Source organism: Daldinia loculata, assembly GCF_022478755.1.
Source record: "Daldinia loculata strain CBS 113971 unplaced genomic scaffold F4817scaffold_19, whole genome shotgun sequence".
In the NCBI taxonomy this organism is placed as follows: Eukaryota; Fungi; Ascomycota; class Sordariomycetes; order Xylariales; family Hypoxylaceae; genus Daldinia; species Daldinia loculata.
The window spans coordinates 325,385-338,529 of record NW_026054873.1 but is presented as its reverse complement, the minus strand read 5'-3'; the positions used below and the strand labels follow the sequence as shown (position 1 = coordinate 338,529).

The window sequence follows — 13,145 nt, the reverse complement described above, 5'->3', positions numbered from 1 at the left end:
CAAAATGTCTAGCGGCCCGGTGTCAGCTTCTTACAGGTGTGAAATAATCTGATTGGACCGTTACCAACCGATTTGCGCCTTGCAGAAACCAATGCGCAAATTGAATAACGACTCCAAAACTTTTGTAGGTTCAAGCTGGTCCAAGATACAAGGGACCAACTATCGCCAATACCGTCAAGATGTCTATGTTCCGGGCTAAGAAGCTTGATATTGGCTGCTTCGTCAATATCAAGACGATCCGAGACCACTCCAAGAGGAAGGCCTATGCACAATTCGAGCCTGAGAGGTGCGCCAATGAACAAACCCGACTGCTTAAGCGTAGAGGTTCTAACAGCAATTGTGCAATTGAATAGACAAGCTCTACGATATATCATCCGAAATACTACTCTCCCCCCTAGGGCCCGAGCCGAAGCTCAGCTACAGCTTACGCAGATGCACTGCTACACGCGACCGACACAAATCCGTGGACGGTGTATATTAGGTGGTAAGGGAAGAGGTATATTGCGCGACTTCAAGATGTCAAGAGTAAGCTCTCTCATGCACTCGAATGGTCTTTGACAAGTGCTGATTCATTTGCGCAGTATAACTTCAGGATGCAAGCCATAGCAGGAAATATCCCGGGCGTGAAGAAGGCCAGCTGGTGAAGTCAGACACGAGTGATGCTAATAGGATATGACCGCTGTTACTTGTTCACGATTCATGCTTGCGGCATGATATGTATATTGATACTATTACGACGCTACAGCCAAACGAGCGCTGTAAGGTCACCAGTTGCCCATGTATTAGGTACCTAGGTAATTAAGAAGCGAAAACTCCCATGATCACTTTAGGTACCCTACTCAGCTTTTACCTAAGTGTTCCTCTATGGAATTTTGCTTACGTGCTTGGGCATCTACATAGGTACTTTCTGTCCGGGACAAGATTTTGCGGGAAGGGACGTATATGGTGTCTTAACGTTTTAAATGAAGCAAGAGCATTACATCTACTTGGTTGTGCTAATAGCATGGAACCGGGCCTGCAGCTTCCCTCGTATGCAAACATGCAAACGGTAACCTTTAGAGAATAAATTCGTTTGACAGCCGTGATTGTATCTTAAAAATACCACATTAGGTACCACTCTGGTTGGTTTATACTGATTTACCTACTCCGGGACTTCTATATCTTCTATATCTTCTATATTAATCAAAAGCCTCCGATCCCTTCCATCAACAATCAGGTTGTCACGATGTTCCGACGAAAGTGGTCAGGTCTGCCAGCAGACCCCGACTTTCCCGTTGACCTATCTAAGCTTGGGTAAGCGATACTCTGCTTTCCTACCTCAACGAAACAGCAGCTTTACTAACAGGTCATTTCCCTTAGTTACTTTATCAATGAAGATGACGAAGTCCGCGCCATTGAAAACCCGGATAACTACTTCCACTTCTTCTTCAACCGCAACACCCGATGGAATGAGCGTCAGCGCTATGCTATGAACCGTGAGCAAGCCCTCTTAGCTTTATTTCCCTTCTTGACTTTCTACGATACGCTAGGCTTTAGCTAATGCAAATGATAATGCAGAGGCCCTACAATATGTGATCTGGGAGCGTCTGGAGAAATTAGGTCTGAAGAAAGAGTTATTGCCTTTGGGTACTTCCGACACAAACAAGCCAAATGTTCCTATCTTTGTCAGTAGTGACATTGCTACCAAATCGCGTGTCGTTGTCATCTTCGGCGAGCCTGTACAGGACCTCGGTGTGCTTGCGCATCGCATCATTGGTGGCCCCGGCGGTATAAACAAAGGCTCTATGATATCTGTTGTCTCTGCCCTCCAGAAACAATGCTCCTCGCCCTCCGACTCAAGCCCTCCAGGAATCATCCTTGCCAACATGGGCGAGCTGATTTGGTATCCAGAGGGGAAGCGTACCCTCAGTCGCAGCGCTTTCGCTGCAGCGCCAATGCAGAGTGCTGTACACTATACCAACGTAATTGGAAAGGGCAACATGATTGAGAAGAACTCAACCGCGAGAATGCACGTTGGCCATATCTTCCAGGAGGTGATCCCACACTTCACCAAGAATAATGCCAAAATCGACATCATAGTACTAGGTGGCAGTGCTGACTATGTCGAGGAGTTCTTGGACTTGCCCCTTATGTGGAATGCCTGGAAGAACCGCATCAGCTGCCTTGCAATTGTTGGTGGCTTGTATCCGGTCTGGGATTTGAAGAACGACGAATTCGTGAACGTGTTCATGAAAAACGTGAGTCTTTATTCAAGATCACCCATATTTCTACCTTTTGATTCTACGTTTTAGGTACTCGCTTATTGGTTCTTGGATTTTATAGAGCTAATTCGTATGTCCGATATATAGAAAGCCCGCGCGTACATAACCTCCGTTGAGCCAGCTGGAATGGTGATTTCAGGCCCCGAAGGTAACCCAAAGACTACAACTTTCACGCAGATGGGCTGTCCTGTCTTCAGCAGTGGAGAGCCAAATTACACAGAGACGGCGCTTATCACCGGCTCTGAGGTTATTCTCGGCTGGCTGCAGGAAGTGGCTATGACACCTGAGGGCGAGGATTATACCAACCCGCACTTTCACGTTGATTTTGCGGATCCCGTATTTGACACCGACGAACCCGATTGGAGCTCGTGGCAGAATCAAGAGTTCGTTGATCAGAAGGATGAGCATGACGAGATGTGGACTGAGAAGGTCCACGAGAAAACGGGCGACCCACAGGGAGAGAAGCCGAAACTTGTTATGTTGCAACCTGCTGAGGATAATGAGCAGACCAAGAAGGAAAACGTGAAGATCGAACAGGTTGAGGATAAAAACTAGGCCAACCTCATTATTTCCGTCCAATACCGGCAGGCAACAAGATTCTTGACAACATACCAAATCAACGAGCAACCGAATATTAACCTGAAGCTTTGCTAGATGGATTGCGATTGTATTATAGATGATACCTCGTCTAGGTAGATACCGAGTGGATATAGCAGTTGACACCTCTCGAATCTCGTCTATTATGTTAAAAGTAAAAGCACAATCAAAGCTGCCTACCTAGGTATATATGCAGTATGCTAAATTCTTCATCCCATTATTGAAAATACATACAGACTATTTGTGCCGAGTACCTCCTATATACTACGGGAAGCCGTGTAAGTAACCTAATCAATTGAATACGACAGGCGAGGCGAGACAGAAAGCGTATTATATGTTCTTATTACAGCATATACAACACAACGTTGGCCTAGACAAACGCCCCCAAGAGTCCTTTTTACTATTTATTCCCTACATATTGTAACAACGTACGCATATATCAGATCACATCACGCCTGGAACAAAGCAGCAAACCCGACCTGAGGAGCTTCCGACTCCTCCAGCACATCCTGTGCTCTCCTCATCCTCTCCTTGACTACATTCTCCTCCGCAGTCCATCGTCCTCCAGCCGCGGCCTCGGCCTCGGCCTTGCCGTCTGCCCATAGGCTTGCTAACCAGCGGCTACTACTCGCCTTCGCCGGCTCCCCTTTCTTCAGCAAAGCCTCCCTCTCGCGCTCCTCGCGCGCGAGCCGCGCCACCATGGCCTGCCAGTTATCGAGGCCGGCGAGCAGGCATTCCTTGCACGTCTTCTTAGCGTCGCCGCGGGTGTCCCCGCTAGTGTTTAGTTTATGCAGCTGCTCCTCTGCTAGGTCGACGGCTTCGCGTGTCCAGGCCAGGCCGTCCTCGCGGCCCTTGGTGGTACCGGAGGACGAGGCGTAGATGATCTCGCCGATATATAGGTTCAGACCAGCTTCCTCGCATAGCTCCTTCGCGTCCCGGACCGGGGGGGATGTGCCGTCATCCGGGGGCGGCGGGTATGCGGGGGGTGAGAGGAGGCGGGTGGCTGCGCCGGCGATGTTGTGCAGGGTCCAGGGGGAGGAGGACTGGGATTCGTCGGGGTCGATGTATGTGGGTTTCTTTTGGGGCTGCGGATATGGGAGGGATCTGCGTGCGCGGAGGACGGAGATTAGGATTGGGAGGGCTGTGGCGACGTCGCCTGTGCGCGCCTTGTGTGTGGCGAGAGCGGTGAGGGTGGTGAGGAGATTGGCGGAGGGTTGGCGCGAGAGGTCCTGTAGGACGTATGACTTCGTGTCGTATGGAGGGGGGGAACCTTCTGTGGCTAGTGCCAGTGCCCGTTCGTATGTGAGCTCGGCGGCGTCGGGGAGGCCCTTGAAGTCCAACCACGAGGCGTACTCTAGCGCCGCATCCAACTTCTGCTTGGATGTGAGACCTTTGGTTGCCAGTATTTTCTTGTAGAAAGTTTCGGGCGCTTCGAAGGCACGCTCACAGTCCTCTTCGCGGGGGGCACTTGGTGAGCCGGGGGAGATGGGCTTCGGGTTCGGGTTTGATGGTCCTATAACCTGGTTGGCCGGGAACACCAAGTGCCGCGTCTTATCCACGATCTGGTCATCAAGATGCTCGGCTGCTTTGGCACACAGCATCAAGGCCTCGTAATAGCCCCTCCTCCATGGCTCGCTTTTTGATGTTATATCATATCCTCCCTCTTCGGTTTGATTCTGCGCAATCCCGGCGCCTTCGACTTTCTCATCTTCTAACCTTTCAATTACATTTTTAGCATAGTTGCCAGTAAGGACCCAGTCGATTTCCGGCGAATCGGTTCGGTCGGGGGCCCATTTCGCGAGTCTGGATCGCAGCCGGGTTATGAAGCTCCATTCGTGCGGCGTCGGGTATTTCCTTTCAAGCCACTCCTGCTGTATACTCCAGTAGGCGGCGATAGAGAAGCCAGCAATGGCCCAGATATATACAGTATACTTGAATCCGAGATAAACCTCATAGGCCAACCATCGTTTTCGCTCGGTGGTGAGGTATCGGAATTGATGATTCCTAGCTAGTGGCACGGATAGGAATGGAATTTGAGGTCGCCCTCGGGACGCGAGGTTCGTATGTCTCGTAAATCGGCGAGATGTGGGAGGAAATTTGGAGGCACGGAGGGTGAGGAGGCGGCGGATTAGAATGGGTGGTGGTTGCATTATGCCGGTAATTGTAGGTAATTGATTCCAAGAAGAGGTCTTAGCCCTTCAACATCGAAGCGCACGTTCGTAGGTGGACATTATGTAATACTCGAGTATATAGTAATTGGAATGAAATATGTAGTCCTGAATCTCGAGTTATCGTGGGTAGGCACCTTGGTAGGCGCCTTGGTATGGATTAATGATGATGAGGCTCTTATTGCTCGACTCAAATTCTACTTGTACATAAGCTAGAGGCATTAGTCCATATGCATGTCCCCGCCATATGCATTACATAAGCCCCCGCCTTCTTGGGAATATGACCAAGCTGCAGCCACAGGCACGGCCATATGGTCAGCCACATTTACAAGTAGGGCTCCCAACTATCTTCAAAGATCAATACGGATTCAACCCTAGCACTGCCGGTTAGGCATATCTAGGTCTTGGCATCGGGATGCTATGCGGTCTGTTCCTGTTCACAATTATGACTATGAGTGACAAGCTGCTCGGTCAGAAAGGGGGCAATATTTGGACCTCAAGCCGCAGCTTCATTCGTGCCCCCTTCGGAGCCTTCCTTACTTTTATTGCCCCGCCGCTATACGCGAAGCTGGGACTGGGTTAGGGCAATGGTGTTTTGGGTTTTATCTGTCTGGCCTTTACTCCGGTGCCGTGGCTATTCTATCGTTACGGAGAATACCTGAGAACACGCTTCGCCGTCAGATTATGATGCTTTCTCGAGTCTAGATTCAGGTAATGTCACTTACAGGCCAACTATCGAATCATCTTTTGTCAATAAGTGTTCGTTATGCGTTAGAATATCTGCCTCATCCTAGCCCTCATTCTTAACGCACCGCCATCTCTGGAACTTCAGGTTTTACTTAGAACAAAGATATAAATTTATCGTAATGTCTTGTCAGATACAATTAAGTAATTGTTTGATCATATAAAAGATGAAGCCGTTTAAGATGAAGTTCTGATATTTTTAGTTGAGCGAGAGTAAGGTATGTACATGCCGTGAGGCGTCATGTCCTCGGAAACGGGTAATGAATAGGGGTATAATTTACATCATACTACTAGAACGAAAACCAACCTCCACTTCCATCTAAGGCTTCAACATTCAATTATTCATATTGGATGCCGCATATATAGCCCATTAATCTGGTTTATAGGACGCTACTTAGGTGTTACGTTAAATCGCGATATTTCCTAAGGTACCGGATGTGAGTATCCTCCTGAGCAAGAATACATTTATATTAACGAACACAATGGCATATTAACCCCCTCTATTATATGGCCCGATAATAACATCCAAACACATAAAAATGCGAACCCTCGGTATTTAGTCCAAAAACCCGGCTATAGGCCAGCATCATGCGATTCCCCTCATACCTCCGCGCCGTTGCGTGCAAGTTCACCAATGAGCAAATCCCGGGTGCCGAGTTCAGAGCCCGAAGCAATCGGTTATTAGAAGCACTTATACCGTCAATATGAGGAGAAGGCTATATATAATACGTCGTATAAAGAAATTAAGCACCGATGTTTGAAATCTCTCCTTCGGAAACTAAATGCTCATCAGTAGCAATGGGCAACGATATCAGTCTAACGCGGATTGCAGCATGTCATGTCTCGCCGGTCTTCCTGTCCGCCAAGGATACGACTCTTAAGGCGATATCGCTGATCCACGAAGCAGCTGGGAATAAGGCGAATCTCGTGGTATTCCCCGAGTCGTATATTCCTGCGTTTCCCATCTGGAGCGCGCTGCGTGCCCCGACCGAGAACCACGACTTCTTCAAGCGTATGGCGACAGAGTCCATCTACGCCGACGGCGAAGAAGTAAACGCAATCCGTGCGGCGGCCAAGCAGTTCGGCGTGCTCGTCAGTCTCGGGTTCTCCGAAAAAGTCCGCTACAGCAGCGCCACTCTATTTAACTCGAACGTGCTCATCGGATCCGACGGCGAGATCCTAGTCCATCATCGGAAGCTCATGCCCACGTTCTACGAAAAGCTTACCTGGGCTCCGGGTGACGGGCATGGCCTCCAAGTTGCCGAGACAAAATTTGGCAAGGTTGGAGTACTGATCTGTGGGGAAAATACCAATCCCCTGGCCTTATACACAATGACGGCACAGGGCGAGCAGATCCATATCAGTACCTGGCCTGCGGTCTGGCCTACGCGGTTACCGCACGGTGCTGCACCAGACTCTCCCGTCATAGAGAACAATAAAAGCGACGCAAAAACCTCCCGTTCAAGCGTCGCCCGCGGAGCAGACTACGACAACGTCAGTGCAAACAGAACACGCGCCGCAGCGCACTGCTTCGAAGCGAAATGTTTCGGTGTGCTCTGCGCTGGCGTCCTCGGCGAAGACGCCATCGCACTATCTTCGTCCGGTTCCAGCGAGCCAGAGGTAGTGGCGCAGGGACTAGAGCGTTTACCGAGAGGCGCCACGATGTTCCTGGATACGACAGGAACCCTACTTCCCGGCTTCACGTTGAATCCTAAGACTTCAGACAAAGTACAGAGGGATTTCCTTCAGAAGGAGGAAGGCATCCTGTATGCTGATGTTGACTTGGAGGACTGTATAGAGGGGAAGCAGTACCATGATCTCGCGGGTGGGTATCAAAGGTTAGATGTCTTTGAGCTTAAAGTTGATCGTAGGCGGAGACAGCCGGCTACGTTCAAATAAGTGTTGTGGCTATATGGAGATAGCTAAGACGTAAACTAACAGCTTCATCCATACATGCTTAGGTAGGTAGTTAATAGAGCGAGCCACTTGACCCTCAAATAAAGCCACAAAAGAGTGGGAGATCTGCTATGCACTTTTTAAAAGTTGATTCATATTGACTAGAGTTACGAGGCGGCCTTTGCAGCCTCCTTTTCCGCAGCCTTGGCAGCCTTCTTCGCAGCTATCTGTTTCTCCTTTTCTAATTTCTTCAACTGATTTTTCGTGAGCTTACCCTCTCCATCTTGACCTTCGGGCTTTGCCTCTGCCGCTTCTACAACGGGGACGGTTCTCTGCGCTCTGGGATTACCTCCCCACTTCAACGGCCGCACAGACATGAATAATTTGACAGTCTCCTCCGTCGCCTTCGCTCTTCGTTCTTGGAATGCAGCGACGTAATCCTGGAGATACTTGATACATATTGCTTTGAGCTAGAATAAAAGTCAGCAACTTGATACTTATGTGGAGGCAAGGATACATACTTCTCCGGTTAGCAGCTTGCCTTCCCTATAATCCTGTCCAAGTTTTGCTAGTTCCTAGATATTTATTAGTATTAGGAGTAAATAGGGGTGAAAGTGATAACATACTTCATCATCATCCATGAAAAACTGCAGATACTGGTAGGAAACATCTATGTCAGGATTTCCACCCTTCTCCCTTTGCTCTTCTGCGCTAACTTGGCCACCGGAGAAAGCATATTTGTTGACCTTGTCTTTGATTTGTTTAGGGGTATCCTTCATGAAGATGGCAGAAGAATCGATGCTGGCAGACATCTTCGAGCCCGGACCCTGTAGGGCGTCGAGGAACCGGGAATGAATTAAAGAGGGTTTGGCGTACTTTAGCCTGGCAGCGCAATCTCTAGTCAAACGGAAATAAGGGTCTTGGTCGATGGCGCAGGGAATGAGACATGGGATACTCGCGGCCTTCTTTTCATCGTCGCCGAATATGTGCGGGAAAGTAGTCGCGAATGCAGTAGCACCCTGTATACTAGTGAAGTGAATCTTCCCAATATTTGAGCTATGCTGATGTCAGTTGATGGTTGTCACGTGCGCTCAAATAGAATATCTCAATGAGGTGGCGGAATAATGGAAAGTTACCTTTCGTCGAAACCAAACGTAGCCTTTGCTTGGTTATAGGTAACTAGTTTGGCGAATCGAGTGACATTTCTATAGAAAGCCCCTCCCATGAATTCGTAGTCGGAGAAAATGAAGGTCTTGTTAGGGTCAAAGCCTATGGCGATGATATCCTGACAGTTGGTTCGCGAGTAACCAATGACTTCCTCAACTGTTCTCTTTTCTGAGAAGAGGAACTTTTCGTCTATTTGAACGTCGCTATTAGCCATCGTAGTCCGTCAAGACGATATAAAAACACGAACCATCCGTAAGCATGATAACTAGGGGCACATCAAATACATCCTGTAACCACCTATAACAACTTCGTTAGTCTACTTCTCTTTATATGTTGTATAATTAAATTAAGTTACGGATATATACTAACTTGCAAAAGTCGAAGATCTGTGTATGTCCGATGTGCATGCTGTCGCTACTAGGACCACGACCAGTGTATAAGAAGAAAGGTTCACCCTAAAGATCATTACTTAGATATAGCCAATAAGTAATTGTCTGTCTTTCAAGCTATACCTTCTCGTAACGATCCAGGATTATACCGAGGTCGCGTTCGCTAAAGACGATTTGGCGTCGCAAGAAGCGATGAGGCTTGTGACCAGTAACCCTTTCGAATCTTTCTAGTATCTCCTTGTCGATCAACTTGGTGCCGAACTCCTCCACCAACTTCTTATAGTCGATCGCCTTAACTTTCCCATCCTCGCCAACCTCACCAGCCACATTCCACGGGTCTACTGTCTGCTTTGACGGATGAGAAGCCGGAACATTAGGATCCGCAGCAGACGGGACCTCTTTGGCCGGTGCCTCGAGCTCTGAGGCCATGTTTAGTGTACGAGTTAATTCGTTAGTCGTGGGTATCAATAAGAACTCCAAGAACTCCGAGCCAGCTTAAAGTCCTTCAATTGGAAAGTATGGTAAGAGTAATCAGCTTCTCAAGTAGGAGGACAGCTTGAGGATTACGGCGTCGCAACAGCCAAAGTGAGTCAAATGGAGGGGCAGTCTCGACTCTCGACTCTCCGTAGCTTTTTTGGAGGGGCAAGTATCTAAGTACCGATGCACGCAGGGTTCCAACTTCCAACCTGCCTGCTAACTTGCCAAGAGAAAAGGTGAGCAAAGATGGATACGGTGAGTTACACAGAGCGGGTCCAAGTTAAGCCACAGAACGGAGCGGAAAATCCAATCTCCCACCTCAAGCTCCAAGCCTCCAGCCTCTAGCCTCTAGCCTAAGGTTAGCAATTCGATTGCTTCCATAGATTCCAATTGTCCATGCATCAATACACACAATACCTTTAAAGCGTCGCGAACCGCAGATACATAACGAACCCCGACTCTGCGTTATCGTCGTCTCCAATCACAGAAGGCCTTCCGCAACCACTGTCCTTCCAATTCAAGCAAGATGACGTCGACAATCGGTATTCCCATCAAGCTTCTCAACGAGGCGCAAGGCCATATCGTGACCTTGGAGATTACCTCGGGCCAGACGTATCGCGGCAAGCTACTCGAAGGTAAATTCGCGTTTTATTTCTTAGCACATGTTCCACGGAAGCCCTTAAAGCTAACTTCTCTACGCGTAGCCGAGGACAACATGAACGTACAGCTCAAGGACATCACAGTCACGGCGCGCGACGGACGAGTAAGCCACTTGGATCAGGTGTATATCCGCGGCAGCCACGTGCGATTCTTTATCGTACCCGACATGTTGAAGTATGCATCACGCGTTTTTTTAGGAAGAAGCACTTTAGATACTAACATTTACTCGTAGGAATGCGCCTATGTTCCGAAGTCGCAACGCGAGAGGTCGTGGTGTCGGTCTAGCCAGAGGACGAGCGACCGTTAGTAGAGCGAGAGCGAGCGGACGCGGAGGACGATGAGCATGTGCGGATTAGGAAGCTGGCCGTTTCGATATTCACCGGCGTTTTTAAGGAGAACGAACAGATGGGAAAAGTCTAAGACACCAATGTGCCGGCCAGTTATCGAGTGCTACTGGATACCGGTGGATGGCGTTGTTTACTACACTGCTGGAAAAAGGATAGCTGGGGAATACAGGGCTATATTTAGGGGCTCGTCCTCTTCCACTCTCAAGTAGGCAACCTGACGCTTGCTCGTTTTCAACTCCCTGCTGAACACTACATAGCCGGTGTCACCGTCTGGAGAGATACCATTGCGATAGATTGAGGTGACAAATATGGGCGGGAAACGAAGATAATTACCGTCAGCACTTGGCGTATGTAAATTTTCAGAGATAATAAATTCACAGGTGGCACTACTTGACTACTGAAAGAGGCTTGAATATTGATCTAGGACGCAGGCTCATGATAAGTTCATACTAACATATAGGTAGGTACCTAAACTAGGCACTTTAGAAGCTTGACTTGGAGTTCTCGGAGCTGATATACATATGTGGTCAAGAGTTTGCTGTGAGGTACAATACGAGACACCTTAATGAGACACGTATAAGTCAAGCTCTTCCTTCACTCATATGAGCTCAATCAGGCAATCAAGTCACATATACAGCACATATACCGCTCTTTTAACCATTCGAGACATGGAGGTTAAAATAAAATATTTCCAGCAATTCCTTGCTTGATCAGAAACCAGTTGCTACTCTAAATAGAACAATTCTAAAATAGAAACACTCATTACGAGTGAAGTCTACAACACTCTTCACATTCAATCACCTTTGCGCAGATAAACATATTCATCTTATCACTATTCCTCGGAAAGTCTTTACTCATATTGATTTCATTCCATTCATTCATAGCTACTATCTACCTAGCTACATACCGATTCCCAGTGTCCGCACACGAACCAAGGTAAGATCCTCAGATCTAGTAGTCCATCGTAGGGTGGCGGCTGCTGTTGTTACTACGTAGCCCAACATGTCAGCATTATATTCTTCCTCTTTATACTCGACGGAAAGTATCGGCCAAGACTACTTACGGGTCGTACTGGTCCTGGTCGCCGTACTGGCGGTCATACAGCTCCTCAGCTTGCCTCTTGGCGTGGTGCTTAGCCTTCTCGCGGTCTACGAAGTCTAGACCCTTTGTCTCGACGAGCTTGTCGACTTCGGCGCCCGCGATGCCGGCAAGGAGTTCCTTGGCGAAGGCGTGGTCGATTGTCTTGCCTGTGAGTGGGTGGGTAGAGGTTAGGTAAACGTTACTAGTGGTCCGTGGATATATTCCAAGTGCCAATTATAGCTACTTGATGTTGCGGTAGCATACCTTCTCTGCGTTGGCGGTCCTCGAAGAGCTTCATGGCCTCGAAGGAGGCAGCACCGCCGATGAACTCGTGGGACAGCTTGGACTCGTGAGGCTGGCCGTCGTAGAGTTCGTCGCGGGCGTTCTTAGCTTCGTCTGGTTGTAATTAGCTTTGCAATACATAGCATAGCGGTGGGTAACCCTTCTTAGCGCTAAACATACCAAATCCGAACATGATTGCTAGTTTATAATGATAAAATTGTCGTTAAAATGGTTTGTTCGTCTTGTTTATTTGCTAAGTTGTTAAGTTAAGTTGTGCAGCTAGGAATCAAAACTCAATGGAAGACGGATGACACATGCTTATATAGGGGGTACCTGTCTATCCTACCTAATGGAGTACCTACCTAGCTTCATTATAGGCTACCTCATTACGAACTTAGCTAGCATGACATCTTCATGTGGACCGGGAACGCTGCTGAAACCTGATCGGCTCGACCGGCACGCGCATTAGGGGCTGGAACACGTAATGAGCAGGACAGAGCAAATTAAGTATTACACCTCCGCCTCTGTTTGTAACAAATACGGGGGTATGCCGGTATAACGGAAAGGCGGAGTAGGTTGTCTCTAGCCATTCCTGCGATGTGATTTGCGTGTATTCCACCATGGGCAGATAATATGTCACACCTTATATCTGCATACCGCCAAAGAGAGTAACATCTCGTAAACATCCTATTTATCCTGGAAAATAATAACTTAACAAGTATGTAATAGCTTTGAATTCCAAGGCAAAACGCATGTTGCTGAGTAAAGCGATGTATATAGGTAGGTAGGTATTCAGGTATCTTTACCCCCTAAGCCGAATGCTTACCTTTCAAACCCCTCTTCCACCAACAAATCATCGTATGGTTAGGTAACTGTAATCGACCTCGTGCTTACCTAGGTAGCACATGCTCACTTCACCTAAACCCATTGGACGCAGGGATGAAGCCTGAAACAATTTATATATCGTAACCAATGCAATGGTGGCTATCCGACAAGGTCACGATTCCAAGTAGCCCTCAGGGTTAGCGGTAGACCGAGTTAGTATCCAACTTACGAAGGTTGGAATCATTGGATATC

The 13,145-nt window shown here is 48.2% G+C and overlaps 7 protein-coding genes across 7 annotated transcripts; 4 read left to right on the top strand and 3 right to left on the bottom strand.

Annotated features, from left to right (window-relative positions):
- Positions 1-6: 6 nt before the first annotated feature.
- F4817DRAFT_335195 (glucocorticoid receptor-like (DNA-binding domain)) lies at positions 7-1,369 on the top strand. Its single transcript, XM_049303000.1, has 3 exons — positions 7-286; positions 354-525; positions 582-1,369. Exons 1-3 carry the CDS (start codon positions 180-182, stop codon positions 642-644), a joined length of 342 nt encoding a protein of 113 aa, XP_049159926.1. The 5' UTR covers positions 7-179; the 3' UTR covers positions 645-1,369.
- On the top strand, positions 1,264-2,999 carry F4817DRAFT_335194 (Arb2 domain-containing protein). The gene is made up of 4 exons (XM_049302999.1): positions 1,264-1,293; positions 1,360-1,475; positions 1,558-2,237; positions 2,349-2,999. Exons 2-4 carry the CDS (start codon positions 1,469-1,471, stop codon positions 2,814-2,816), a joined length of 1,155 nt encoding a protein of 384 aa, XP_049159925.1. The 5' UTR covers positions 1,264-1,293; positions 1,360-1,468; the 3' UTR covers positions 2,817-2,999.
- On the bottom strand, positions 2,997-5,249 carry F4817DRAFT_335190 (uncharacterized protein). The gene has a single exon (XM_049302998.1). The coding sequence runs from the start codon at positions 5,006-5,008 to the stop codon at positions 3,308-3,310; it is 1,701 nt and encodes a 566-aa protein (XP_049159924.1). The 5' UTR covers positions 5,009-5,249; the 3' UTR covers positions 2,997-3,307.
- Positions 5,250-6,568: 1,319 nt separating this feature from the next.
- Positions 6,569-7,669, top strand: F4817DRAFT_315126 (nitrilase; the record flags this gene model as incomplete). Its single annotated transcript, XM_049300493.1, has 1 exon — positions 6,569-7,669. The coding sequence occupies one exon, from the start codon at positions 6,569-6,571 to the stop codon at positions 7,667-7,669; it is 1,101 nt and encodes a 366-aa protein (XP_049159923.1).
- An 82-nt stretch (positions 7,670-7,751) lies between these two features.
- Positions 7,752-9,908, bottom strand: F4817DRAFT_75221 (tryptophanyl-tRNA synthetase). Its single transcript, XM_049307863.1, has 7 exons — positions 9,346-9,908; positions 9,203-9,288; positions 9,081-9,130; positions 8,803-9,022; positions 8,293-8,722; positions 8,188-8,241; positions 7,752-8,136 (listed from the first exon to the last, which is right to left on the bottom strand). The coding sequence occupies exons 1-7, from the start codon at positions 9,649-9,651 to the stop codon at positions 7,834-7,836; spliced, it is 1,449 nt and encodes a 482-aa protein (XP_049159922.1). The 5' UTR covers positions 9,652-9,908; the 3' UTR covers positions 7,752-7,833.
- A 165-nt stretch (positions 9,909-10,073) lies between these two features.
- F4817DRAFT_335186 (Sm-like ribonucleoprotein) lies at positions 10,074-11,444 on the top strand. Its single transcript, XM_049302997.1, has 4 exons — positions 10,074-10,334; positions 10,404-10,533; positions 10,592-10,911; positions 10,964-11,444. The coding sequence occupies exons 1-3, from the start codon at positions 10,226-10,228 to the stop codon at positions 10,698-10,700; spliced, it is 348 nt and encodes a 115-aa protein (XP_049159921.1). The 5' UTR covers positions 10,074-10,225; the 3' UTR covers positions 10,701-10,911; positions 10,964-11,444.
- Positions 11,445-11,651: 207 nt separating this feature from the next.
- F4817DRAFT_75142 (uncharacterized protein) lies at positions 11,652-12,519 on the bottom strand. Its single transcript, XM_049307862.1, has 5 exons — positions 12,431-12,519; positions 12,249-12,321; positions 12,051-12,182; positions 11,770-11,953; positions 11,652-11,694 (listed from the first exon to the last, which is right to left on the bottom strand). Exons 2-5 carry the CDS (start codon positions 12,259-12,261, stop codon positions 11,658-11,660), a joined length of 366 nt encoding a protein of 121 aa, XP_049159920.1. The 5' UTR covers positions 12,262-12,321; positions 12,431-12,519; the 3' UTR covers positions 11,652-11,657.
- Between the last annotated feature and the right edge of the window lie 626 nt (positions 12,520-13,145).

Coding starts and splice junctions, on each gene's coding strand:
- F4817DRAFT_335186 (XM_049302997.1), top strand. CDS start 10,226: ATGACGTCGACAATCGGTATTCCCATCAAGCTTCTCAACGAGGCGCAA. Junction 10,335..10,403: donor TCGCGGCAAGCTACTCGAAG/GTAAATTCGCGT, acceptor CTCTACGCGTAG/CCGAGGACAACATGAACGTA. Junction 10,534..10,591: donor ATCGTACCCGACATGTTGAA/GTATGCATCACG, acceptor ATTTACTCGTAG/GAATGCGCCTATGTTCCGAA.
- F4817DRAFT_335190 (XM_049302998.1), bottom strand. CDS start 5,008: ATGCAACCACCACCCATTCTAATCCGCCGCCTCCTCACCCTCCGTGCC.
- F4817DRAFT_335195 (XM_049303000.1), top strand. CDS start 180: ATGTCTATGTTCCGGGCTAAGAAGCTTGATATTGGCTGCTTCGTCAAT. Junction 287..353: donor GCACAATTCGAGCCTGAGAG/GTGCGCCAATGA, acceptor GCAATTGAATAG/ACAAGCTCTACGATATATCA. Junction 526..581: donor GCGACTTCAAGATGTCAAGA/GTAAGCTCTCTC, acceptor TCATTTGCGCAG/TATAACTTCAGGATGCAAGC.
- F4817DRAFT_75142 (XM_049307862.1), bottom strand. Junction 11,954..12,050: donor GGACCGCCAACGCAGAGAAG/GTATGCTACCGC, acceptor ACCCACTCACAG/GCAAGACAATCGACCACGCC. Junction 11,695..11,769: donor GACCAGGACCAGTACGACCC/GTAAGTAGTCTT, acceptor TGGGCTACGTAG/TAACAACAGCAGCCGCCACC.
- F4817DRAFT_75221 (XM_049307863.1), bottom strand. CDS start 9,651: ATGGCCTCAGAGCTCGAGGCACCGGCCAAAGAGGTCCCGTCTGCTGCG. Junction 9,023..9,080: donor AGTTATCATGCTTACGGATG/GTTCGTGTTTTT, acceptor ACGTTCAAATAG/ACGAAAAGTTCCTCTTCTCA. Junction 8,137..8,187: donor GCAAGCTGCTAACCGGAGAA/GTATGTATCCTT, acceptor CTTTTATTCTAG/CTCAAAGCAATATGTATCAA.
- F4817DRAFT_335194 (XM_049302999.1), top strand. Junction 2,238..2,348: donor TGAACGTGTTCATGAAAAAC/GTGAGTCTTTAT, acceptor TCCGATATATAG/AAAGCCCGCGCGTACATAAC.